We start from the raw sequence: 26451 nt of genomic DNA, 5'->3' as shown, positions 1-26451 counted from the left end.
CTGCTGGGTCTTATCACAATGATAAAACTTTATTGGACACTTTTCTTCCCCCCCTTTTCCTTCCTTTGCTTCTTTCCTTTGTGTCTCTTCTCCCTTTGTAACAAATACCCATCTGTGCTCCTTTCAGCAGGAGGCTGGGCAGTTCCAAGCAGGGAAGAGGGCTGGGTTAAGGGCACTGCTCAGAGCCCCTCTCAGCTCAGCAGCTCCTTCACTCACAGCTGGCTCCTTCACAGGGGCACAGGAAAGCCAAAGTCCCTGCCTCAGCCACCTGGCCTCCCAGCACATCTCCATTCTCCCATGGGAATGCACCAGCACAGAGCTCTCAGGTAAGTTTTAAGGCCACTAAAGGGGAGAAACTGAGAAACTCCTGCAAGCAGCTTTCAAAGCACCACTGCTGCTTGTCTGCCAGGGAAACTGAGGCACGGGGAGCCAGCAGGGATGGGGGCTGCAGCATTCTGCCCCCTGCCCATGAGCCTTGCATCAGGCTACCTAAAAAGGGAACCTTTTCCAGGGGGGAACCCCAAATCCATCACTTTGACCCCAAAGTGCTCAGAGCTGAGGTGAGGGGTGGGGGGTCAGAGCTGAGCCGTGCCCCCCACACCCCTGGCAGTGTGTGTGTGTGTGTGTGTGAGCCCCAGAAGCAGAGGGAGCAGCCCCCCAGCAGCACAGCAGCCCCCCAGCAGCCCCCCAGCCCCTCCCAGTGCTGCAACACCTTTTGGTTTCTGCTTTTTGGGGTGGGTTTTTTTCCTCTTTTCTGGTCTTTTATTTAAGAAAAAAAGAAAAAAAGATAAAAGAAACAAAATAAAAAGAAAAATAAGAGACACAGTGGTGGGTAACTTCCAGTCCCAAAACAAGCCCCTGCCAACCTCCACCTGCCCCTGCAGGCTGATGCCAAGGGGGCAGGGGCCCCATCCCCACACGCTCGCTGCCCGTGGGGCCGGTGGCATCCCCCAGCCCTGGCAGCACCGTGTCCCCCCCCCAGCCTGAGCCAGGCTGAGGATGCTCTGAGCTGGGGGAAGGGGTGGCCCTGGGCTGGGGAGAGGCTGGGAGCTGCTGCCAGCGTGGTGGGGATGTGGGAGGCGTTGGGTTATGGCAGTCAGAAGGCACCACAGAGGCTGGGGCTGGCTCTGGGTGTCCCTGCTGGGCTGGCACTGGGGGTACTGGGGGCTGGTTTAGCCCCTCGGGGCTGGGGGAAGCCCCAAATCACCTTCCCATCCTGGAGCCACAGCTGGGGACAGAGGGAGAGGCAAAGACAGGCAAGCTCCCAGCTCACTGGTCACCCCCAAACTGCCACAGCCCTCCCCAGGCTGACAGAGGGGTCCCAGCCCCCCCACCAGCCCCATCCCACAGGTCCTGAGCCAGAGGGTGAGCCTGGCATTTGGGGCTGGGACACAGCAAGTGCCAGGGACAGCAGAGCCCCCCCTGCCCCAGCATCACCCCAGCATGGAGCAGCAGCATGAAGGAGCCCCCCAATCACCCCAACACCCGTGGGGCAGCAAATCCCTGAACCATCACTCACCTCCAGAGCTGCTGCATCCTCCTCTGGGCTCCTGGAGGGGGGAGGATGAGCTATTCCCCCTCCTTCCACCCCCTGCCCAGCAGGCCCTGCAGCAGCACCCTGCTCCACTTCCCAGCAGACACACACCCCCAGCTTTTAAGCCCACTCCTCTCTGCCCCCTCCCCCAGCTCCCTTGTGCCACGGGTCGGGGGCCACACAGCAGAGGGGAAAGGGCAGGCAAAGAGGTGCCTCCCAAGAGGGGGGGGTGAGGATGTGAGATGTGCAGAAGAGGGAACACCCAGAGGCAGATGTGGGTCTGCAGCCCTGGGGGAAGCAGCTGGCGTGGCGTGGCGTGGCACGGCGTGGCAGCCCCCCTTCCCCTCCCCTCCCCTTCCCCTCCCTCCCAGCCCCTCTGCTAAGCCATCTCTTTGATTCTGCAGATGTAGTCGTGAAGCTCTTGGGGGTCTTGCAGCCCCATGTCCTGACAGACCCACTCCAAGTCCTCCTCATCAGCGATGGGGATGGAGTTGTAGGCCAGCTCGTCGGAGGGCAGCGTGGCGAAGGTGGTGAACTTCACCCGCTTGCGTTTGGAGGTGGGGGAATTGAGAGGCTCCTCGCCCTGGTCCCGTGTGGATCCCCCCGAGGAACCGTCCCCACGGCCGTGGACCTGGCTCTGCACGCTGGTCTGGGAGCTGCCACTGCTGTGGTGATCCCCGTGGCAACAGCTCTGCACGTTCTCCAAAGGGTTGCCAGGGCTCTGGGGCTGGGGGGACAGGTCGCCGTGGGCGCGCAGAGGCTGCCCGTTGCCCAGGAACACCCAGTGGTGCGAATGGTCCGTGTTGGTCTGACCCTCGGGAGGGATGCGCTTGTGCCGGTACTTCAGCACAAAGACGATGCAGTTGATGAGGAAGACCAAGATGGCCAAGCAGAAGACACCCAGCAGGGCGTACATGCCGATCTCCAGGTCTGTCAGCCCCCTGGTCACCTGCACAAAGCCGGTGGGGATGGTGGGGAAGTCCTGCGTGGGGTGAGACGCGCCGGCCGTGCCGCCGTCCTCGCTGGCTCCTGCTTTCCTCTCCACCTCTGCCCGCAGAGTGGTGCTTGCCCCTGCCTCTGCCAGCCCTGGCTTGCTGGGCACGTGGTCATAGTCATAGGTTGGGTCCTCTTCAGACCCAAAGTGGACCCTGACGCTGGCCAGGGCCGTGAAGAGCACGCTCTTGCGCTTGGTCTTCTGGCAGCTCTCGCAGATGATGAGCTCAGCCCGCAGCAGCTCCCCCGAGCCCTCGCTCTCCGCCACCACCAAGGGGAACGCCCGGTCCTGGCTCACCGAGACCACCCTCTCATCCAGGCTGCTCACCACCAGGTTGTAGTCCTTGGGGTCGTAGAGGGACAGAGGGGCCGTGGTGCCGTCGCTGTAGGAAATCCACAGGCTCAGGAGCGCTTCCTGCGGGACCAACACAGGCACCGGTTGCCCAGCACGACGCGGGTCCCAGCCCTCCCCTCCATCCTTCTCTCCATCCAACTCACCCTTTCCCTCCATCCATCATTCAGGTTGTTCCTTCCATCCCCTGGTTTTTCCCTTTTGCCCAGCTTTAGCCCCAGAGGTGCCTGATGTGGCTGCCAGAGCTGGGCTGGGCACCACACAGGGTTCCTTCCTGACCCCTTTAGCCACGGGGTTGTGTCCTGTCCCCAAGCTGGACAGGGCTGTCTCATAGGTCCATGGGGTGTTTTCTGGGGTGCTTTGTGGTCACCAGGGTGTCTGGAGGATGGTGGGTAGGGGTGGGAAGGGGGGAGAGAGGGGTTGCAGACGAAGACCCAATTTCCCCCCTCGGACCTCCCCAAACCCAAACGCACCTCCCTGGCCTCACCTGCTTGAGGAAGCTGAGTGTTTGCTGCACAGAGGTCCGGGCAATGATGGTGTGGCTATTGCCAGGGCTGGCATGGAGCGACAGCGAGAGGCTGGAGACCACCTGAGCCTTCAGGTCCGTGATGCTGACCTTCTCCTCCGCCACCGTCACCAGCGTCTCGCCCAGCACCGCCTCCACCAGCGGGGACACCACCTGCAGGGTGAGACCAGGGTGATACCAGGGTGCCCATACCTCCTGCCACCCCCCAGCCAAGCTGGCAAGAGGTGAGGAAAGGTGGTTGGAGGGTGGGGGATGCACCTTGAAGAGCGTGGTGCCCGGCTCCCGCCCGGCCAGCGTGGAGCTGTCCACCATGTGAGCCACGCGCGGGTCGTCCACGCGCATGAAGTCGCTGACCAGGTCGGTGACCTCCACCAGCCAGTCTGGCCCCAGCATGGTGACCACTTGCCCCGTGCCCTCTGCTGCCGTGGTGTGGAACTGGGTGAAGACCTGCAGGGTGGTGTGTTGGTACTGCAGGGCACAGCCACGGCTCTGCTTCTTCTCCTCTTCGTCCTCCTCGTGCTCGCTGTCCCGCACCGACCTGCGGGATGGGGCAGTGGGTGGCCAGTGCTACCGAGCTCCCCACTGCCACAGCTCTTCAGCCCCCACAGGGAAGGAGAGGGGTGGCCAGGCAGGGAGAAATGCAAGGGCACCAAAGAAACAACCACCTTGGTGGCTCCTGGCCATAAAGATGCCCATGAGGTGTCCCAGGGGCTTTAGGAGCACGTGGTAACGGGGTCACCGGCATCTCTGCTCGGTAACCAGCTGCCAGGACGAGGTGTCTCAGGTTGGGATGGATCCCTGGAGCTAACTGGAGCTTGGCCCCAGCCTCAGCCAGGGCAGTTTGTGCATTGCCAAGGGTGGATGTTCTCCACCAGCTGCAGCATTTGCCAACCTCACTGTGCAGGGCACAGATTGTCTGTGATTTCTCACTGATGAAGAAAAGGGGGTCCCTGAGATGACCCCGGCTCCATCATCTTTAAACCCCCCTCATTAAGCAGCTGAACCAATTCAACCCCTACCACCACCTTCACCAGGCTGGACAGACCCCAGGCACGATGGCTGCACAGCACTCACCTCCTGTCTGGCAGGATGGGCACCCTCCAGCCCTTCACTTGGCTCAGCCTGGCGTCTGAGAGCTCGATGTGCAGCGGCAGTTTGGGCACCCACACTGTCATCTCCAGAGGGGCAGAGAGGTGCTCGTAGCTGAAGGTGACCCTGGCACTCATGGAGCCCTGGGACTCCTTCCCACTGACAAACACGTAATCACAGCTGCTGGAGACCTGGGGGAGAAGGAAGGGTGAGAGGGTTGCAGCACTCCCACAGATGCACCAGAGATGCTGGCAGGAGGCTGCCTGGAGGATGGGAAATGCCAGAGGAGAACATCACCCAGCACATGCCTGGTTAAAGGTGGCCCAGGAGTGAGGATGCTCTCTCCCCTCCAAGCCCCTGCTCAGAGCTGTGGGCCCACACTCACCATGGCTGGAACGTGGGTTTCCCCTGATCCAGCTCCTCTGTCAGCCAGCCCTTGCAGGCACTTTCATTTGGTGCTTCAGCTTCCTTGGGCCCTGCACTGAATTGTACCCTGTTACTGCACTCGAGCTGCAGAGACCCACGGGTGCTTCCCAGGGCTGAAGCACACACACAGACCAGCCCCCAGCCTGTGTCCAGGCACCCTCCACTGCCTCATCCCCATCCCTCCACTGCCTCATCCCCATCCCTCCACTGCCTCATCCCCATCCCTCCTGCCACCTCCAGGAAGAGCTTCCCAGAGTCCATCTGAAACCTCACATTCATCATCTCACCCTTTCTCTTTTCATTTCCATTTATGCAAATGCCATTAGTTCAATTTGCTATAAAACAAACACATCCTGGGGTGGCCACTTACTACCAACTGAGCTGAGCCAATTAAGGAGCTCAGAGGATGCCACTGCAGCAGGGTCTGTGTTCTGGCTTAGGATTGGGTTTTGGCAAAGGCAGCAGGAGACAACCAGGCTGGGGAAGCTCCAACTTCTCATCTGCAGTGGCCCTATGACCCAGCCCTGTCTCCCCTTGGCCCTGTGACCCAGCCCTGTCTCCCCTTGGCCCTGTGACCCAGCCCTGTCTCCCTTTCCCACAGGCTGCTCCGTTGGGAATTGCATCCAAGTTATTTGCTAGTGAGGGAAAAACAAAGCTCCTTTGCTCAGCCAGCAGCACAGTCCCTGTCTCAGGTGCACCAAGTGTCTCAACAGCACAGGAGGGCTTCTTTGCAATGAGCTGCTCTCCCCTGTGGAGTCTCTGATGGCCAATATTGAGTCCATGCTGCATGGCAGCTGACAGCAGAGCTGATAGCATCACCCTCTCTCCCCATCTTATCTGTGGGCACTTGTAGGCATTCAGCTGCAGGAGCTTTGCATTTCCAAGCCCACAGGCAGAGCCTGACTTTTACAAGAGCCTGTGGTCCTCAGGGCTGGTGGAAGAGGCAGAGCCTGGGCTCCTGGGGCAGTCCCTGCTCCCTGGGCACGGCAGGGAAGTGCAGTGCAGGAGGGTTTGTCTTCCTATCAGAGATCCCAGCTCAGCACGTCTGAAAAGACAATCTCATCTCTGGTGGGGCAGTGTCTGAATAAAGATGAGCTCCTGTGCAGCTCCTCCAGCACTGGAGTGCTCTGGGTATTGTGCCATTTATCACAACAAATATGATGGGCTGCTGCTTGCATTACCTTAGCTAATAAATCCCCCCGGCATCTTCTTCTAGGGACCAACTTGCTTTGCAGTTGGAGAGGGGCTGAAACTACGACAACAAAACAAATGCCAGCGCATCAGGCTTGTCCTGATGATGGAGTGACTGCAGATTAGCTTCTAAATGAAGTGCAGGCTTGTTCAGAGAAACTTGCCATCCTCACAGCCAGGCGTCAGGCAGAGAGAGGCTGAGCCCTGCCCAGGCTCTGTGCCAAGGCACCGCTGGCTCTGCTGCTGAGGCCAGGAGCATCCCTGCTTGGCACAGCCTCAAGCGTGGCATGGAGGGGACACATCTTCTCCAAGGGGTGGGGAGAGACACCATGGCTGGTGGCACCTCGTTTCTGCCAGGGGCTGGGGGTGAGCAGAGCCCTGGGGCTCAGACCCCCTGAGCTGATTTGCTCCCCGTGGGTCCTGGAGTGGAGGTGGGTGATGGGCTCCTAAGAAAGCTTCACGTAGCAGGTGAGGTTGAGCATCTCCCACAGAGCATCCCTGGCAGCAGAGGTGGCAATTGCATCCCTTGACAACTACACAGCCCCCCCAAGGCCACCACACCAGCAGTTTCAACACTGCCCTGAGCGAGATCATCATCCTCTCTGGCCACTCACCCCATGTCACCGTGGAAGGGGATGAGGATGACAGCTCCCAGCTGTGCTCTCCCCACAAATGGCCCTGCCACTATCACAGCCACATCTACACCAGGTCCAGGCCGTGTTCCACACACACACAACTTGGGCAGAAGCAGCTCCCCAGCCTTCCTTCACATTCAATTATTTACAGTAACAGCCAGCACATCCCACTCTGTAAGCTTTGATTTATGTAACAGCTTTATAGCCCTGACACCTTCATCACACTCCACCATCTCAGCAGGTAACTGAGAGTTCCCCCAGACACCAAAGCCCAGCACAAGCACAGAGCAGCTCAGGCAGCCCCTGCAGGGAGCTGGGCGAGAGGAGCGGGGCTGCAGGGCTGCTCCATGCATTATTCATCCCAGCCCCTGGGCATGTGTCTGCTCCCCCCAGCTCCCAGGGCTGGGGACGGCGTGTAAATAGATTTATGAGTAGAAAGGCAGCACATTAAACAGTTTTAAGTGTCTTGGAGTCCATCCTGAAGTGTATTATTGCTCCAGTGTTTTATCACACTGCAGAGGACCGGCCTCCATAAATTAGAGGCGCTGCTGTAAATCGCACGGGTCGGAGTGGGAGTCAAGAACTTGGGTAAACAGTTGGTGACACTTTGGCTGACAGCCACCCCTGCAGCCCCAGAGCATCGAGGACAGCAAGGCCCAGTGAGGCTGGGGCTCTGCTGCTCAGCCCTGGCTGCACAGGCAGGGTGGCTGCTGGCAAAGGGAGCTGAGTCCCCCAGGGTGGGGACACGGGACAGCCCAGCCCCCAGCACAGAACCCTGGCATCAGCATGGTTGGAAAAGACCTTGAAGATCAAGTCCAACCCGTCATCTCACACTGCCAAGCCCACCTCTGACCCATGGCCCTCAGTTCACCTGTGTGTCTGTTGAGTAGGGCTGGTGGAGACTCCACCACCATGGGCAGCCCATTCCAGTGCTCAGTAACCCTCTCAGTAAACAAGTTCTTTCTGATGTCCAACCTAAACCTCCCCTGGTGCAGCTTGAGCCCATCTCCTCACGTCCTGTCGGTCATTACTGAAGAGATCAACCCCCACCTCCCTGCAACTCCCTTCCAGGTAGCTGTAGAGAGTGATAAAGTCTCCTCTCAGCTTCCTTCTCCACACTGAACACCCCCAGCCACTCCTCATAAGACTTGTTCTCCAGACCTTTGGCCAGCTCAGTTGCCCCTGCCTCTGCCCAAGCCAGCAGGGCCATGCAGAGGGGGCTGCCTGGCTGCAGGGAGAGGGGAGGGAGGGGTTTGGGTGAAGGTGCCTGGGGGTGGGTGGATGGAAATGGGGATAGAATGATACGAGCAGGTGGATAGATGGATGCATGCAGGGATGGAGAAATGGTGATGGGAAACTCGTGGCTGGCTTTGAGCACCAACTGCTGCCCCAGGGGCTGGGTTAGATGTGGGGGCAACTGCTGCTGTGACAGTGGGGCTTTTGCATCCATGCAATCCGCATCTCTCCTGTGCAGACCACGTTTTGCTCCCCTCCCTCAGCCCTCCCTTTTCCCTGCATCATCCCCAGCTGCCTGGCTCACTCCCTCACCCCTCCCTGGGACCAGCCCTCGGCCTGAGCTCAGCCTGGCATCCCAGGGAGATGGATGGCACCCGGAGGCAGGAGCGAGGCCAGCGATGGAAACAACGCAGCTTACACCGAGAAGTGACAGTATTTCAGCTTATCAGCACTCAGTGCTGTGATAACCCAGTTACTGCTGCTGCCTGGTGCCAGCCAGTGCCACAGCATCCCTCAGCCTCAACGGGGACAGTGACAAAGCGTCTCGTCCTTCTCCCGACAGCTCCCAGAGCCAAGCCACTGAGGGGATGAGATGCTGGGCATGCAATGGGCTTGGGGTCAGGACCCCTGGAAGAAGCTCAGCCCTTCTTTAGGCTCACAAGAACCCCTCTTTGTCCCCATACCCACCTTGATGATGTCTTCGTTGTTGGACTTGCACTCGACCATAGCCGAGACGTCCACGACGCCGCCGCTCAGCTCGATGGCGATGACCTTCACGGGAATGGCCACGGTCCTCCCCGTCAGGATGGCTGTGTTGATGATCTCTGTGTCCTGGGGTGCAAAGGGGACTGTCATCTTAGAGGGCAGCCTGTCCCCCAGCAGTCACATCCTGGCTGGCTCCTCTCCTGCTCCAGCCCTGGGGCAGAGAAGGACCTCGGTGTGTGCCGGGGGATGAGCGCATGGACGGGTGCTACGGGGCACATCCCTCAAGGGGGGGATCCAAGCCAACCCCAACGACACCAGAGCAGCTGAGCTAAGCAGAAGGCAGGAGCCAGCTCACCATGGCCAGGGGCACAATGGCCCTGATGTCCCTCTGGATGACCGTCAGCTCTGTCACCACCTTGTCCAGGTCAGGCGGGGGGTTGCGGCCGCGGTAGTCGATGTGCCACATGATGCGGCGCGTCACGGACTGGCTGGTGAAGTTCTCCATCTCGAAATCCAGCTGCATGATCTCAGAGGAGGAATCTCCATCCCTGGGCAGGGGGACAGGAGGGGGATGCAGTGAGCTGGGTGCCCCATACACACCCCAGGGTCAGCGTCCCCTCAGAGCATCCCCCGCAGGTGGCAGTGTCCCTGTGCCTGCCAGGGCGACCAGGCTGTGGGTGCTACCATGGTGCTTGCTCCCCATCACAGCAACCCTGATCCCCTCCACCTCTGCCCTGAGAGCCTGAAGGTTCCTGTGGGAATCCTCCCAGTGGGAAGGTGAAATCCCAGTGGCAGGGGAAGCCAGGACCAGCTCCACTCCCACCTCACTGGGTAGCAGCTCTTGAGAAGGTCCCATCCATCTGAAGATTCATGATACTCCCTGATAAGCATTTAATGAGTGGAAAGGAGCAGAGAAGGAGGTAAGCAAGAAGCCAGGGCCATGCTCCAGGCCATGACAGGCTCTGCTCCCTGCTCCTGTGGCAGAGATGATGGGCTTTGCAGCAGAGCTGCTGTGCAAGGCTGGGAGACCTGGGGCTGCTCAGCCTGGAGAAAAGAGGACTGAGGGGGCACCTTCTCAACACTCACAGGTACCTAAAGGGTGGGTGTCAGGAGGATGGGGACAGTCTCTGTTCTGTAGCACCCAGTGCCAGGGCCCAGCCACCCACCATCTCCTGCCCTCTCCAGGCATTGCCTACTCTCAGCCACAGCAGAGAGCTGCCCACACCAGGGAAATAACTTATTAAGCAGCTGCTGGGGTGCAAAACATCCCAAATTGTCCATCTTCACCACAAATTCAGGGCCTCTACCCCCCTCCCTGCACAGCCTGAGCTGTCAAAAGCCCCCAGAGCCACAGGGAAGCATCTCCTCTGGTTGCACAGCCCGGAGGGCAACATGGCTTTGAGTCATTTACACTTCCCATTCCCTTAATATTTGATGGAGTTGTTTGTCTGAAAGGTGATTGTAATCACTTTAAATTCATCCTCTGTCTCTAACCTTTCCAGGCTGATCTGGAACAGCAGCAAGACAGGGAGAGGAGAGGAGAGGAGAGGAGAGGAGAGGAGAGGAGAGGAGAGGAGAGGAGAGGAGAGGAGAGGAGAGGAGAGGAGAGGAGAGGAGAGGAGAGGAGAGGAGAGGAGAGGAGAGGAGAGGAGAGGAGAGGAGAGGAGAGGAGAGGAGAGGAGAGGAGAGGAGAGGAGAGGAGAGGAGAGGAGAGGAGAGGAGAGGAGAGGAGAGGAGCCATGTGCAGGGGCACTGGGGTGGCTGTGCAGAGGATGGGGGTCTCATGGCCCTGGGGATACTGACATCAGCCATGGGGCTGTCTCAGATGCTGCAGCTGCAGTTTTGGAGCTGGAAGCAATGGTGTGGGGTGGAGGAAGATCCTCCAGGTAAGCCCTTTGGAGGGATTTTCTGCAGATAGCCCCTGAGCTCACATTCAAAGCAGCCACAGCTGAGGATCTCCTTTCCCCAGCCTCACTCAGCTTGGGCAAGGTGGGCAGAGACAGGGGAAGATTTCCAACACAGAGGGCAGGAGCGACTGGGGCACATCAACTCACTTTAACCCAGCTCCTGGAGACACTTGTCTCCCTTCTCCCAAAGACACAGTGAGGGAGCTATCACAGCCTGGGATCAGTTGCTTTCCAGCACTTCAGAGTCTCTCCTGCTGGTGGTTTTGACCCCGTGCCCATCTCCTGCCCTTGCTCACCACATCTTGCCCTCATGCATCCAAAGAGCAAAGCTGCCCTGTGGCCCTGCAGCCTCAGTGCCCTCACAGCTCAGTTGCACAGCTCCAGCAATTTCCCCACCCCCTACCCCTCCAAGGCTGCAGCAGGGGGGTCCTTACCTGGGCCCAGCCCCCTCCACCCTGGCCACATCGACAGTGGCAGTGGAGTGTTTGCCACCCGTCAGCAGCTCCGAGCTCACCAGCCACTGCCCACTCCTCGACCTGGTGCTCAGCAGGTTGACACCTTTCTTGGCCTTCACCCTGCAGAGAGTGACAGTCAGGGCCAGACTCTTGTCCCCAGGCACTTTGGACCCCATAGGGGGTTCTTTTTTGCCCCCAGTCACCCCTGGCTGTCACAGACATCCAAGCTAGCAGCAACAGCCACAGGGCTGAGCCCACCCCAGCCCTTCTTCAGAGGATGTTGTGTCCCCCTCATCACCCCTGCAGCAGGAGTTTGGGTGCCCCAGCCCCACTGCTGCCCCCCAGGACAGCGATTCCCTTGTGGGGCTGGACACCCCCAGGGCAGAGGATGCCACGTCCTATGCCAGGGGTCCAGTGGCCACAGGGACACTGGTAAATGCCCTTTGAAGGGACGTAGCAGGGGCTTGTCCCCTGTCTTTAAGGACATGAAGCAAGGGGAGGGGTCTCCCTGCACACCTCCCCATACCAGGGTGCTCAGCACCACTCACTGCCCCCATTCTGCTCTGACCCCAGTTCTGGGGCAGGACTAGGGGGGGGATGTGGGGAGCCCCTGCTTGCTCTGGCAGCAGCCCCATGGCCAGACAGCACCTTGTGCCCACAGTGACTGTGAACAAACCCACATCTGCTGGCAGGGCCCTAATCCCAGTGTGTCTGGGAGCACTGGGAGGGGTGCAAAAGCAGTGGCCCACAGTGGTGATGCAGAGATGGAACCCCTGGATGCACAAGGCTCCATCCAAGCCAGGGCATCCCTCAGCCAGCCCAAAGCCCCAAAACACCACAGAACCACACAGCAGCCGCTCCTCTGGCCTCCCTCAGCCTCCCCTGAGCCCTGCCCTGCCAGCAGCTCCCACAATCACAACACACCCACTTGGGCAGCCGCCGGGGGAGCTCAGGGAGCAGCCCCCAAGCCCTCACCTGAGCGTGAAATGCTCCACCGTGGAGTTGGACACCAGGTAGAGCAGGACGCTCAGCACCTCACCCGGCTTCAGGGGCTTGTCTGGCAGGCGGATGAAGACGTTGGCATCCAGCCTGTGCTCCTGCAGGGGCTGCCCGGGCTTGGGCCGCAGCAGGCTGACGCTGCCGATGCGCAGCAGCGGGTGCTGGGTGGGTCCCTCGCTCCTGGCTGCCCCGCGCCCGGTGCCCGCGTCGCCCAGGCAGCGGCCGCCCGCGTCCGGAGCGTGCAGGGTGTAGTACAGCTCGGCTTGCTGGCTCTCCCCCGCCAACTCCAAACTCTCCGAGCTCTTCCTCCTACCCAAAGGTAGGGTCGGGGGACCAAACCAGGCGCGGGGCAGCTCGGCCTGCACCAAGCACATGGCCAAGCCGCCCCGCAGGCGGCACGAGCTCTTGAGCTCGCGGGCGTCGCGGAAGGCGTGGAGCCGCACGCACGGCAGCCGCTCGCCCACCTCGAAGTCGTCCCAGTCCCTCCCCGCCACGTAGAACAGCACCTGCACCACGGGCTGCTCGGCCGGCAGCCGCGCCTGCACGATGAAAGCTCGGACCTTCCAGTTCACCGTCAGGCGGTCGGGGACTTGCAGGGTGCTGGAAGGTTGGAGCTGCTCCTTGGGAAGCACCAAGCCCGTGCTGAAGGGGCCCAGGGTGACGTTGAGGACGGGCAGCTCCTTGGTCTGGAAGACGACGAAGGGCTCGGCGCGTTGCAGCGGGGCGCTGCCGTTGGCGCCTCGGCCGCCCCCCAGCTCCTTGAGGAAAAAGGCCAGGCGGGCGTTGGACAGGCGGTAGCTGACGGGCAGCGTGATGGCAGCGGGCAGCTCGGCGGGCTCGGGGCTGGGGGCTGCTGCCTTGGCCTGAGCTGCAAAGGGGATGGAGAGTGGGGGTTAGTACGGAGCATCTCGCTGTCCAGAGCGTGGCTTGAGCTGCAGAGCAGACACAAGCTGGGTCAGCATGGAGCATCTCCCTGCAGAGCATGTCCTGAGCTCCAGAACAGGCACAAGCTGGGTCAGCATGGAGCATCTCCTGAGCTCCAGAACAGACACAAGCTGGGTCAGCATGGAGCATCTCCCTGCAGAGCATGTCCTGAGCTCCAGAACAGGCACAAGCTGGGTCAGCATGGAGCATCTCCCTGCAGAGCATGTCCTGAGCTCCAGAGCAGATCCAAGCTGGGTCAGCATGGAGCGTGTCCTGAGCTGCCGAGCAGATCCAAGCTGGGTCAGCATGGAGCATCTCCTGAGCTCCAGAGCAGACCCAAGCTGGGTCAGCATGGAGCATCTCCTGAGCTCCAGAGCAGACCCAAGCTGGGGCAGCATGGAGCATGTCCTGAGCAACAGAGCAGACCCAAGCTGGGTCAGCATGGAGCATCTCTCTGCAGAGCATGTCTCAAGCCTTAGAGCAGACCCAAGCTGGGTCAGCATGAAGTATGTCCTGAGCCCCAGAGCAGACCCAAGCTCCGTTAACATGGAGCATTTCCCTGTAGAGCATGTCCCAAGCCCCAGAGCAGACCCAAGCTGGGTCAGCATGGAGTATGTCCCTGTCCAGACCATGTCCTGAGCCCCAGAGCAGACCCAAGCTGGGTCAGCATGGAGTATGTCCCTGTCCAGACCATGTCCTGAGCCCCAGAACAGACCCAAGCTGGGTCAGCATGAAGCACGTCCTGAGCCCCAGAGCAGATCCAAGCAGGAGCAGTCCAGCCCCATAGCAAGGAAGGGCAGCAAGAGCCTGGCTGGATTTCTCTCCTGCAAACCACAAACACAGAAGGATTCTCTGGGACCTCAGGCATCATTGTGCTTCCCAGGAGCTGACTCCAGCCTCACCAAACCCACCCTTGGCATGGGATGGCGTGTGCAGCAAGGAGGGATGCTCAGGGGCTGCCCAAAGCTGGGCCAGAGCATCTTGAAGCCACAATGGACCTTGGCAGTGCCCAGGGGAGCCTGAAGCACTGGTCACCCACCCCAACAGCCATGCCAAGGCATTGCCCCAAACAGCACAGACCCACTCACAGAGACAGGGCATAACTGGCTGCATCCCTGCTCCAGATGCACAGATGCTGCTTCTCCAGAGGCTCGTTACCAAACATTAGGCAGGTCCAGGCTAATGTTTAGCTGGCAGATCTGAGTGTGTGAGATCAAGGCTTTCCTTTTGGCTCCCAGATCACATGGGGAAAGTGGCTAAATCAGCTCCTTCACCCCAGAGCCACTCTGTCCCCACAGGCTGCCTGTACCCTCTTACACCTCCCTGTGTCACAGCCCCTCTGTCACCCATCACCCACCCAGAGGTGCCACCCACAAGGTGCTGGCCCCACACACCAAAGCACAGCCCCACTTTCCCCAGGCACAGACATGACTTGGTGCAAAAGTGCTGAAGATGCTTTTGGTGCCCCCCTGTGCAAATCCCACCCCCAGCAGCACCCAGGTCTGATGGTCCTTAGGGAAGACTTTTTTCTCCTTCCTTTTGACCATTTTGCCTTCAGCTCAACACCCCTGAGGCTGGGCAGGCAGCCTCTGCACAGGAACAGGCAGTGCCCACCAGCCAAGGGGCCAGAGCTGCCCCAGCCCCTCAGAGGGAGCCAAGTGAGAGGAGAGAGAACCCACAACAACCTTCCTGCCAAAGCAGATGCTGCAGAAGGTGGCTGGTGTGGAGCTGAAGGAGCCTGGAAGACATCTCAAGGTCTTTGCATCCTCCAGCAGCTGCCAGGGATTCCCAAGAGGCCTGGATCCTCCCCCCAGCACCTCCCCCAGCTCCTCACAGCCTCCTATTCCTGGCACTGATTGCAACTGCTCCCAGGTGGCTCTGGAGCAGAAGAGCCCAAATTACCCACGTCAAGCGGCGGTGAGAGACGGGGCTGGGGCAGCTCAGCTGCCTGGAACAGCTCAGCCCCTCTCCATGGGGGCTTTGGAGGCTGCCAGGACCCCAGGGCTTTCCCCAACTGGGAGCATGGCCCTGGCAAAGCCCTCCCAGGACCCCAGTGCCCACCCAGGGAACCCTCTGCTGCAGGGTGTGAGGGAGTTAAGAGGCTTAGAGGGTGCATAAAGGATTAACACTCAGGGTGGGGACAGGCAGCATCCACAGCTACAGCACCTGGGATGAAACTTGCCCAAGAGCCAGGCAGAGAGTTCCCCAGGGCCATGGGAGTGCCAGGGCCATGCTGCTGGCCCCACCAGAGAAGCCACTGTGCTGGTAGCACGCTGGGTGCAGCTCCAGCACCTGACAAACTAACCCTGATCCCCTCAAGCTGCTGAGCCCATCTGCTTGCCTGCTCTGATTTCCAGCCTCCCAGGGAGCCAGGAGCTGCAGGAGAGGTGCTGAGCCCCCCAAAAGCACCCAGAGAAATGCCACCCTGCTGAGAAATGACCACCAGTCAGAGCTTCTCCATCCTCCAGCCCACAGAATGTTTCCTGCCATGGAGCATCAAAGTCTGCATCCTCCCCTCATCCCAGCTGATGTGGCCACAGCTGCTGCTGCCACCCAGCAATTAGAGAAGGGGATTCCTTCCAAGGCATGGCATTATTCACAGACAAGCAGAGCTGAGAAAGATCCATGGGCTGGAATGAGAGGAGGCTGAGCAGGTGAGGCAGCAGAGGGACTGGGGAGGCCCAGGCAGCCAGGGCAGGAGGCTGAGCTTGGCTCGTTCCAGCAGCATCAGTCCTGACCCCTTCAAAATCTCTGGGCTTTCAACAAGGGTCAGGTCACTTCACAAAGGAAAGTCACCCAAAAAACACAGCCCTGAGTGAAACCCACCCCTGGGATGGTGTGAAGGGGGTGTGGGGGGTGTCACTGCCTGTCCCTTGAGTGGGTGATGAGAGAGCCCCTGAGTCACCCCAGAGAGCACCCACCAGCACCCAGAGAGCACCCACCAGCACCCAGAGAGCACCAGCACTGGGAGGGCAAAACCTGACATGTTTTGTCTGCAACTTGTCACCCAGCCCAACCCCCAGCAACTGGCCCCTCAGAACCACAGAGTCATTTGGGTTGGTAAAGCCCCTGAAGCTGCTGCAGCCCCAGCCCTGCCCTCACCCTGCCCAGCCCAGCACTGACCCCTCAGCATCCTCAGCTCCAGGGCTTTGGGTTCCCTCCAGGGCTGGGCACTGCCCCAGCTCCCTGGGCAGCCTGGCACAGGGCTGACACCCCTCTCAGGGAAACAGTTCTGCCTCAGCTCCAGCCTCAGCCTTGCTTGTTACCTGGGAGAAGGGCATGGATGGGTGAGTGGAAGGAGACAGGCAGATGAGAAGTGGCTGGAGAGCAGAGAATAGCTGGAGGAAGAGGGAGAAGAGGCAATAGGAAGGACAGCACAGTGGGGAAGGGATGGATGGAAGGGGGGATGGAAGGACAGAGAAGCAAAATAGCTCAGAACACTCCATTGCCCACAGTAGTGTCCCAGATCCTGGCAGCTCCCACCTCTGTCTGGGTTTTGGGGGGACAGAGCAGTGGAGCCCTGGCTGCTGGCTCTGCTCTGGGGCCCACTGTGCTGAACAGGATTTGCAGAGCCTGACCTGCATTCCTGGGGTGATTAGGCTGGTGCAGAGGGGACCATATGGTCCTTTCCCCCCTCACAGCTTGGCTCTGCAAGCAAAAAAGCAGACCTCCATGGGCTGGCAAAGCTCTCAGCAGCCTGGGGGCTGCCTGGATGCCCCCCCTGGGCTGAGGAGCCCTGAAGGGGGATGGGACAGGAGCTGCCTTCACCCCCTGTGGCAGCCCATGGAGGGAAAGGGTGGGAGAGAGGGGGATGGAGACACTCAACAGCCAGGGACCCCCTTGCTGAGCCCCAACATCTGCCCAGCCAGATGTGCCCCAGGCTGTGTGACCAGATGGGCTGAGCTGCTCCTCTCTCCTCCAGGGCACGTGGGGACAGCAGCAGCACCCCCCAGCCCTACCCCAGAATCCAGACACCCCCCTGCCAGGCCAAGGGGTCTGGCTGCTGAATAAAGCAGCAGCAAAAGCCTGAGCCCATCCCCTGCTTGGCAAGGACCCCAGCATGGGGTTTGGGTCACCAGCTCACCCTCCTGCTTGGGGATGCTGGGGTCAGACAGACTGATGGACACCTGGCAGGGGCTGATGGACAGACTGGATGTAGCTGTGGCTGCTGGGGACCATCAGCTCCTTCAGCTTCCCTCCCTGCTCCAAATCCCCAGCAAACAGAGCACAGGGGCAGCTCAGCTCCTCCATCCCACCCCCACCACAGCCCCACTAACCCCATCCCTGCTCCCACACACCATCCTGAGGCTGAAGAGCCTCCTCCTCTTCCCCTTAGCCAGTGCTGAGCTCCAGCTTAGCCCCAGCCCCAGCTGTCTGCCATGGGGATCTCTTTAGCCACTCTCCAGGGGGGGATCTTTATCCTGGCTTATCCCATGGGATGCAGCCAGGGGCTCATAGCACATATAGCCCCACTTAGCAGGGATGGAGCACACAGGAAAAGCACTGGAGAAGAGGGAGGGGAGGTTTGAGGTCATGCCAGGAGGGTTAAAAACCTCTGGTGATGTTGAAACAGAGGCTGGGGCCATCAATGGACCAAACACAGCTCTGAGGGAGCCAACAGCAGTGATGGGAGACACCAGCCCCAGGTGCCTGAGCTCCACAGGACACACCAGCCCACTGCAGGAGGGCTCCAGTGCTGGTCCCACCTGGGGACAAGCTGGGAAAGATGGCCAGAAAGCAGCAACTTGGGCCAATGTGGTGATAAAACCCTTCCTAAGTGCACAGGGAGGGGTGGCAGGGAGCTCTTATGGGCCCTGGCTTCATGCCCACCTTGGGACTCCTTTGGAGGGGATTCCTGGCCACAGGATGAAAAGGCCAGTGGGTTTTCATCCCTGGATGAAATCCATGGAGCTTACACTCTGCAGCAGCCAGGGCACAGCTCTCAGCCCCTGTTCCCTGCAGGCAGGAGCAGGGGATGCTGCTTCTCCAGGGCAGGGGGCTGCCAGCAGCACCAGCAAAGCTCAGCCCCTGAGTGCTGCATCCTCCTGGCATCCAGCCCCTCATCAGTGTGTCAGGGAGATGTTCCTACCCCTGGATCTGAGGGATGAGGGCAGGACATGCCACTGGCTGCCTGTTTCCCCACATGGGTCAGCACTCAGCTGAAACAGGGGGGTGATGGGTCTGCCCCAAACCCCCAAGAGCCAGAGGAGCAAGGTTAAAGTCCCCAGCCCTCAGGAGGAAACCTGGTTTGGCTGTTCCCTGCCAGGCCACCAGCACAGATGTCCCAGCTGCCACTTCATCTCCAGTCAGGAGAAAGCCACCCCACTCCCCTGAGCATCCTGCAGCCCCCTGCTCAGGCTCCTGAGGTTTTGCCCCCACAGCCAGCAGGACCAAGAAGAAAGGGGAAACAGATGCCAGAGGTGTCCCACAGCTGGAGCTCACACACCTGGGATGTCCAAGAGCTGGACTGGTCAGTTAGAAGCAGCACCAGCTCCCAGGGAAAGCCCAGGCTCACAGCCCATCTGCAGGAACAGGCATTGCACCCATCCCCTTTCCCTTCCCACCTCACAGCACCCATCCTCACAGCACCCTCCCAGCCACGGGGGCTCAGCACCTCCAAACAGCCTTCAACAACAACAGCAAGGGGAAACAGAGAGCTCCACACCTCCCAGTCCACCCAAAACTCAGATAAACCCAACAGGAGCCCCTTATTTGCACATGGGGAGGGGGAAAAAACACCCAGTCAGGAAACAGCAGCCACAGATGAGGAAACACCAGCCACAGATGAGGAAAAACCAGCCAAAGATGAGGAAACACCAGCCAAAGATGAGGAAACACCAACCACAGATGAGGAAACACCAGCCACAGATGAGGAAAAACCAGCCACAGATGAGGAAAAATCAGCCACAGATGAGGAAAAACCAGCCACAGATGAGGAAAAACCAGCCACAGATGAGGAAAAACCAGCCACAGATGAGGAAAAACCAGCCACAGATGAGGAAAAACCAGCCACAGATGAGGAAACACCAGCCACAGATGAGGAAAAAACAGCCACAGATGAGGAAACACCAACCAAAGATGAGGAAACACCAACCACAGACGAGGAAACACCAACCACAGACGAGGAAACACCAACCACAGACGAGGAAACACCAGCCAAAGATGAGGAAACACCAACCAAAGATGAGGAAACACCATCAGATCCTTCCTGGAAGCCTCCAAAATGTTTCCCAGCAGCCAGAGCCTTGCCAATTGTTTCCAGCCCCATAAAAGACAAGCAGCTGTCCCTTCCCTCTGCCACACCATGAGCCTCCATCTCCAGTCCCAGCTAATTGGAACTCAATTAAGTGAGTCATTGTTACAAGGGTGGAACTCCCATCCCCAGGCAGCGTGGGGGGAGCAGAGGCTGCAGGGAAAGGCCACCAAAGGACCTCAACACTCAGCCTGGAAGGTTAAACTCATCCAAGCTTCCCAAACCCAGCCCAGGGTAGGAGCTGAGTGAATGCTGGCCAGGAAAAGTGAATTAAAGCTTCCTATGAGCAGCAGTTTTAGTGCAAGGGTGGATTCTCTAGTGTCTAATATAGGGTTGTGTTTATCCCCAGTGAGCAATCCTATAACCTCCTTTCTTTTAGGTCCTCCCAAAGGTCCAATCTGGCTTTACCTGAAGCAGTAAGGTGGTGGGACTCAGCCCCAGCCTGTATTTTGGGGCCAGCAGCTCTAAAGTGACAGGGAAGCCTCCCTGGGCCATGCTGGGCTGTGGTGCTGAGCTCTGCAGGCTCCCCCAGGGAATTATTAAAAGGGAAAGGGTGGGGGAAAGGCAAAAAAAAGCAAGGAAGAAATAAATATGGCCTAAATGGGCTGTGCTGTGCAGAGGCAGAGCCTGCCATCAATTCCTGGAGGAGGGAAAGCTTCTACACAGCAGCCACTTTAGAGCCATTTCCACAAATCACAGGAGGGGACAGGCTGGGGGACAGGAGGAGAGGCCCTGTCTGGAGGAGGAAGAATGAAGAAATGAATCAAAAGAAAAGGGGGGAAGAGATAAAAAGGAGGAGAAGGAGGTGTCTGAGCAGGAGTGTCCCCAGGGATGGCCAGGGCAGCAGAGGGAGATGCCCTGGGATAAAGGCAGCAGCCCCTGAGCCCCCCAACAAGTGCTGTGGTGGCTCCTGAGATGAGTCCCCAGTGTTGCATCCCCCAAATGACCCCCCTGAGGAGTGAGAAGTGGGAGGAGAGGCAGCAGCCCTGAGATGGGACTGGGGCAGCAGGGGCAGCAGCCTTCAAAAGCCCCCAGCAGCACAGTGTTGAGGTAGAGGGGATGCAATGACCCCCCCTAAAGCCACTTGTCCTGCTTGGAGCCTCCCTGTGCCCTCTTCATCCCTCCCATCATGGCCAGGAGCAGGAACATCCTCCCAGCACCCTCCAAGCCTGTCCCCACCGATGCCCCTGGGCTGTCCCCTCCCTGTGCCCAGTGACAGGGTTCCCACTGATTACACACCCATTCATTTCCCATCCCCAGGGGGTGATGTGTGTCAGGCTGTTCCAAGACAGAGAGGGATCCAGTTCCAGAGGCACTCAAGGAGCATGAGAAGCCCCAGATAAACCCAGCCCCCAGCTGCAGCCCCAGACCCTACCCTGCAGCCCCAAAACAGGGCTGGGGACAGGCATTAGGGCAGGGACCTCACCAGCTCAGGGCTTCACCAGCCAGCAAAGCAGCCACAGCATCACACAGAGCTCCAACACATCCCCTTTCCTTGCTTTGCTGTAGCTGGTAGCCAGGGAGGAGCAAGGAGCAGCTCCAGCAGCTGCAGGGAGCTGGCAGTGGCAGGTATTGCATCTTCAACCTTATTTATCTCCAAGAGGGGGGAAAAAAACAGCTTTTCCTTGAAAAAGAGTTAAAAATCAATTCCTTCTCCATTTCTGCCAGTCCTGGGGAAGAGCCTCAGCCTGGATGAGCCCTTGAATGAGGGCAAAACCTGCCTTGTTAACAGAGCAGAGGCTCAGAGGTGACAGCACCCACGAGCTGGGGCAAAGCCACCCCAGCAGCATCTTCCTGGGCTTTGAGCTACTGAATGATCAAGGGTGGGAAATGTCCAAGTGATGGGGAAATGCTCATCAGCAGGACAGGCAGCCTGGGAATTGCCTTGAGGATGGGGGCCAGACCTGTGGGCAAGGGGCTCAGCACCCAGCAGGGAGCAGCAACAGGTTGGGCAACAGCTTAAGCAAAATGAAAGGATGAGGCTCCAGGAAAGCCACGTGCCAAGAAGCAGCCTCTGCATCCCTAACCCAGGGGCATCTGGGGGGAAACATGACAGCCCATAAATCCCCCAGCCTGGCTGCAGCCTCCCCTGGGCTGGGGATCTCTGGGCCATCAGCAAATGTGCCTGGAGGGTGCTGGCTTTGCTGGTTCTCAGGGAAAAGCTGAACTCCAGCCTCCTCTCCCCTTGGCAAGGAGCATCAGGGCCTGCCTTGCTTTGCACTAATGAACCACTTCTCTTTCTGGCATTGCACATGGACAAACTCCCTGGGTGACACTCTCTGGAGCCCCCAAGCCCATCACACCAGTATCACCCCAGCAGCATCCACCTCCCTCCCTCCCTTCCCAGGGGGCTGCTGGCTAACAGACACATGTGTTTAATAACAAAAGACTCCAATTAGATTAGCAAGAGTGACCTTTTCCAGATGGATGGGATGCTCCTGCAGTGGGAAGGGAACAGGATTCCTCCACACCCCTATCCTGGCCTGTTTTCACCAGGAACCAAAAGAAACCAACCAGGTTGTGCCATGTAGGCACCTCTCCCCTCAGCCAGCATCTCCCCACAGCTCCCAGGATGAGGCCATGCCCTGCTCCCCAGGCTAGGGCAGGGGATGGAGCTGGGATGTGCCAGTCCAATGTCAGGATGCTCTGCAGGGACCCCCAGCTGGGATGGGGTTTTCCTTTCCTCTTCTTTGTAGGATGCAGAGAAGCTGGGTGAGAAGAGACCTCAGCAGCTGCTAAAATCACTGAGCAATCCCCAGGCAGGGGGTTGGTGCCATTCAGTTCCCTGCCTCAATTTCCCCCAGTGATGCAGCAGGGCTGAGCCCAGGGTGCAGCAGCATCATCCACACACTAAAGGATGGTTCTGGCCAAGGGTATTGAGGCACTTAAATGCTATTGAAACCCTCCAGGCAAAACCCTGTGACTGACCTTTGCCAAAACTCCACTCAGAGGGTTTCCATCATGCTCCCAATAGCAGCTCTTGTCCTTTTCTCTTTCCTCAACAACACCAAGAGGGCAAAAGGGTCAGAAGAAAAAGGCGTTTCCCAGTGGGGTGTCCAAACTTGCACCCCCACATCCCAGAACAAGCATCCTGCTGGGATTTGAGGTACCAGGGTCAGGAGGAGATGGACACACAAGGGGTCACACAAGGACACCCAGTTTTGTGACACCAGCACTCATGCTGGGTTTAACTCAGCTCAGAGGTAGGGTCCTGCCCTCTCACCTGCCTGCCAGGGTGAGGAAAAATCCTCTCACCCCTTCTCTGCTCCTGGCTGGGGCTGAGGATGCTCTGAGCCCAGCTTCCATCCCAGCTGGGGTTGAGGATGCTCTGAGCCCAGCTTCCATCCTGGCTGGGGCTGAGGATGCTCTGAGCCCTGCTTCCATCCCAGCTGGGGCTGAGGCTGCTCTGAGCCCTGCTTCCATCCTGGCTGGGGCTGAGGATGCTCTGAGCCCTGCTTCCATCCCAGCTGGGGCTGAGGCTGCTCTGAGCCCTGCTTCCATCCTGGCTGGGGCTGAGGCTGCTCTGAGCCCTGCTTCCATCCCGGCTGGGGCTGAGGATGCTCAGCTGCTCTGAGCCCGTCGGCACGGCCGGCTGGAGCCGTCAGACAGCAAACGGCGGGTGCACGTTCCCGGTTTGGCAGCGAGTTGCTGCACGTCTCCACCTGCTGGTACGAGCATCCCCCAGCCAGGAGATGCTCTGAGCAGAAACAGGGATGTGTGGTGATCCGTATCCACCTCCCACGCCAGGGTTGGGGTGCTCTAGGGCTGGAGGTCCCCAACAGGGATGGAGCCATAGAGCATCATCCTTCAGTCCCAGCCCCACACCCGGGACTTGCCTGTGGTGGGAGATTACAGGGAGAGCAGCACAGCCCCATTCCCACCAGGATGGAGGCTCTGGAGCTGTAGGGTCCAGCACATGACCTCGAGCCTGACTTGCATTCCAGACAGATGCTGAACAACTCCAGCAGCAGCCCTGGACCACTGCCTCTGCACGAGTAGTGCCTCAGGGAGGGGGGAAACTGAGGCACACTGAGGCAAACTCAGGCTCAGCAGGCAGCAGAGACAAGAGTCCAGACTCAACCCCAGGGACACCACAAGTTATTCCACAAGCCAGTGGGTAAATCCCCCACTCTGTGCCACATCCCAACAGAACCCTCACAGCTTCACAGCACAACCACACCGAGCACACACCACCAGCAACTCCCCACCACGCTGCAGCCCCGGGATCTCCATCCTGGGGCCATCCCATCCCATCCCAGAGGTGCCAAAAGCCACGTTTCTGAAAGCAGCTGATGCAGGGCTGGCAGCCAAGCAGCTCCCAGGGCTGAGGCTGATGCTGAGGGGCTGCTCTTCGAGAGAAATCAAGGGGAAAGGGAATAAAGCACACTCCAGGGCAGGGGAGCTGGGGAGCAGGGGAGCTGGGGAGCAGGGGAGCAGGGGAGCAGGGGTGCTGGGGGCTGCTTTGCTGCAGGCTGACCCCCAGCACCAGCCCAAGCAGTTTGTAAGTAAGACTGGGGAGAATTAAGAGCTCTCAGCCTCTTTTTTTTGGCTCCTTCCAAGACGCTGATGTGTCCAGGAAAGGCTGAAGCGGCAGCGAGGGCAGCTGCACATCCTGAAAAGAGCCGAAAAACTCCTGGCAGAGGCTTCTCTGTGCACCAGCACAGCCAGACACAGCCACACACCCCCGGCACAGCCAGACACAGCCACACAGCCCCGGCACAGCCAGACACAGCCACACAGCCCCGGCACAGCCAGACACAGCCACACAGCCCCCGGCACAGCCAGACTCAGCCACGCACCCCCGGCACAGCCAGACACAGCCACACACCCCCGGCACAGCCAGACACAGCCACACAGCCCCGGCACAGCCAGACACAGCCACACAGCCCCGGCACAGCCAGACTCAGCCACACAGCCCCCGGCACAGCCAGACTCAGCCACACAGCCCCCGGCACAGCCAGACTCAGCCACGCACCCCCGGCACAGCCAGACACAGCCACACAGCCCCGGCACAGCCAGACACAGCCACACAGCCCCGGCACAGCCAGACACAGCCACACAGCCCCGGCACAGCCAGACTCAGCCACACAGCCCCCGGCACAGCCAGACTCAGCCACACAGCCCCCGGCACAGCCAGACTCAGCCACGCACCCCCGGCAGCAGCGCACGGCGACCCCCAGCCCCGCAGCATCCCACCCCCAGCCGGCACAGCCCACCCTGCCCCCCCCAAAGCATTCCCCAGCCCAGGGGCCAGATCCTGCCCTGCTGCAAAGCCCAGGCCCGGCTGTCGGCATCCCAGCAGCAACGGGGGGGGGCTTAGAAATGCCACGGAGGGAATGGGGTGTGGGGAGCAGCGTCCAGCCCCTGCACCAGAGGGGATTCCTGATCACTTGCACGGGGATGTTTCATCCTTCGGCATCGCCCCCGCCCCGGGGAAGACGCTTCAATCTCACCCAGGCAAAGCGAGGAGGATGGGGATGGTGTTTTCCCTGCTGGCTGCCAGCCCCCTGCCTGCAAACCCTCTGCCTTGGGAGTCTCAAACAGGAGAGCTCTGCACGGGCTCAGTCTCGGGGTACAGGGGAGCAGCATCTGCCACCCCAGAGGATGCTGTGTGGAGTTGCAGCACTCGTCAGCCTGGAGCATCTCTGCTCCTCTGCTGGGGTCCCCCTTGCAGCTCCTCATGATGCTCCCAACATCTCCCCCCTCCTCCTTCTTTCCCCACTGCAGCTCTCCAAGCTCTGAGAAGGACCCCGGGGGGCTGCAGATGCGTGAGAAAGCGCTGCCCGAGCCCCACAAGTGCCTTGGCCGCTGGCTGCCGGGTGAAATGGAGCCAGGCACGGTCCAGAGAGCATTTGAGCTGGGCAGTGCAGCCTCCCTCAGAGCCAGGCTGGTAGGAGGGGGTCGAGGGGCTCCCCCAAACCACAAGCACCCCTCTGCTTTCTGCTTGGCCAAGCCAGCTGCCAGGGAAAGCTGCTTTAGCTGGAGCATCTGTGAGGTTTGGTTTGACACGGAAAGCATGTGAAAAAGCCATGGATGGAAACCAGCCTCAGGGTGTGTGACCCCCTTCTTCAGCCTCCCTCACCATAAAAAACATCCCCAGGGCAGGCCGGGATGTCACCAGAGCCCAGCCACGGTACAGCCGTGATTTGGATGCAACTCAGGGCAAGTGAGTGCAGGCAGCAGCTCCCCCCCCATCCCCCCCAAGGCCGCTGCCGCCCCCAAAAACCCTCCCCCCGAAACCGGATCGGAAGGAAACAGAGGGATGGCAGGGGCTGTATCCTCATCTCTACACCCCAAAATGATGCCGCCCCAGCAGCTCCTGCCCTGGAGCTCAGCACAGGCTGGGAAAGTGCCCGGCTGCGGGGCTGGGGGATAAGCGAGGGGATAATAGCAGCTAAAGCCCCTGATCCTCCCGCTAAAGCGGCTCTGCATTAAGGAGACAAGGGCTGGGGGGGCTGGGGGGCGGCTGAAGCCCCCTTTCCCCGTATCTCCCCTCCCTTTCCACCCTGCTCCTTGCCCGGGGGAGCAGCCCATGAGCACAAGCTGTCATTTTCTTAAGCCGGGAATAAACTCTAATCTTTCCCCATTTGGCTCCGGGGGGGACACGGAGCAGCAGGGGAGGCGGCAGCTGCGGGAGAAGGGGCACAGAGGGGCAAAACCGCTTCGCGGGGGGGTGAAAATGGGGGGAAATGGATGTAAGCGCCCTCCCCCCGTACTGCAGACACACACCACAGACAGATATCCCCCCCGCCCGGGGCCAGCGGCACTTACCGGGGAGCAGCAGCGAGCAGAGGCAGCAGAGCAAGGCGGCCGGCCCAGGGAGCATCTTCTCCGGAGAGGCCATTGCAAAGTGGGGGCCAGGCAGGACGATGGGGGTCCGGGGTGGGGGACCCCGAGCCACCCCCGTGGCCAAAAAGGAAAGAAAAAAAATCCAAAGCAAGCACCAAAAAACCCGCAGAAATCCCTTAAATCCAACCACGTGTGAGGCGGGAGCAGCAGCCGACGGCGAAATTTGGGGGGGTGGGGGGGACGCGGATGGGACCCGGCTCAGGTTAGAGGAGGGGGGAATTCGGCTTTGCCCCCCTCCCCAGCTCAGCGAGCTGAGCTCCCCATCTCCGGTCCCCCCACCCCAAAACCTGCCGCACAACCCCCCCCCCTCCCACCCCCAGCTCCCCAGTGCCCTGGGCAGCGCTGAGCCGGCGGGGCGGGTCCCCCCTTCTTCTTCC

General features: G+C 59.8%; 1 protein-coding gene across 1 annotated transcript; it reads right to left on the bottom strand.

The window, feature by feature from the left end:
- Positions 1-1913: 1913 nt before the first annotated feature.
- On the bottom strand, positions 1914-26069 carry TMEM132E (transmembrane protein 132E). The gene is made up of 9 exons (XM_062012451.1): positions 25997-26069; positions 12025-12916; positions 11029-11169; positions 9043-9235; positions 8670-8813; positions 4480-4685; positions 3664-3943; positions 3367-3558; positions 1914-2942 (listed from the first exon to the last, which is right to left on the bottom strand). Exons 1-9 carry the CDS (start codon positions 26067-26069, stop codon positions 1914-1916), a joined length of 3150 nt encoding a protein of 1049 aa, XP_061868435.1.
- Positions 26070-26451: the final 382 nt, after the last annotated feature.

This window comes from Colius striatus, chromosome 20, assembly GCF_028858725.1.
Source record: "Colius striatus isolate bColStr4 chromosome 20, bColStr4.1.hap1, whole genome shotgun sequence".
In the NCBI taxonomy this organism is placed as follows: Eukaryota; Metazoa; Chordata; class Aves; order Coliiformes; family Coliidae; genus Colius; species Colius striatus.
This window is presented reverse-complemented; position numbering and strand designations above follow the sequence as displayed.

What these genes read in the sequence shown, in the direction of transcription:
- TMEM132E (XM_062012451.1), bottom strand. Translation starts at nt 26,069, where the DNA reads ATGGCCTCTCCGGAGAAGATGCTCCCTGGGCCGGCCGCCTTGCTCTGC. An exon ending in CTGCTCGCTGCTGCTCCCCG is followed by an intron (nt 12,917 to 25,996) that starts GTAAGTGCCGCT and finishes TCCCCTTTGCAG; the next exon opens with CTCAGGCCAAGGCAGCAGCC. An exon ending in CGGGCACCACGCTCTTCAAG is followed by an intron (nt 3,559 to 3,663) that starts GTGCATCCCCCA and finishes CTCACCCTGCAG; the next exon opens with GTGGTGTCCCCGCTGGTGGA.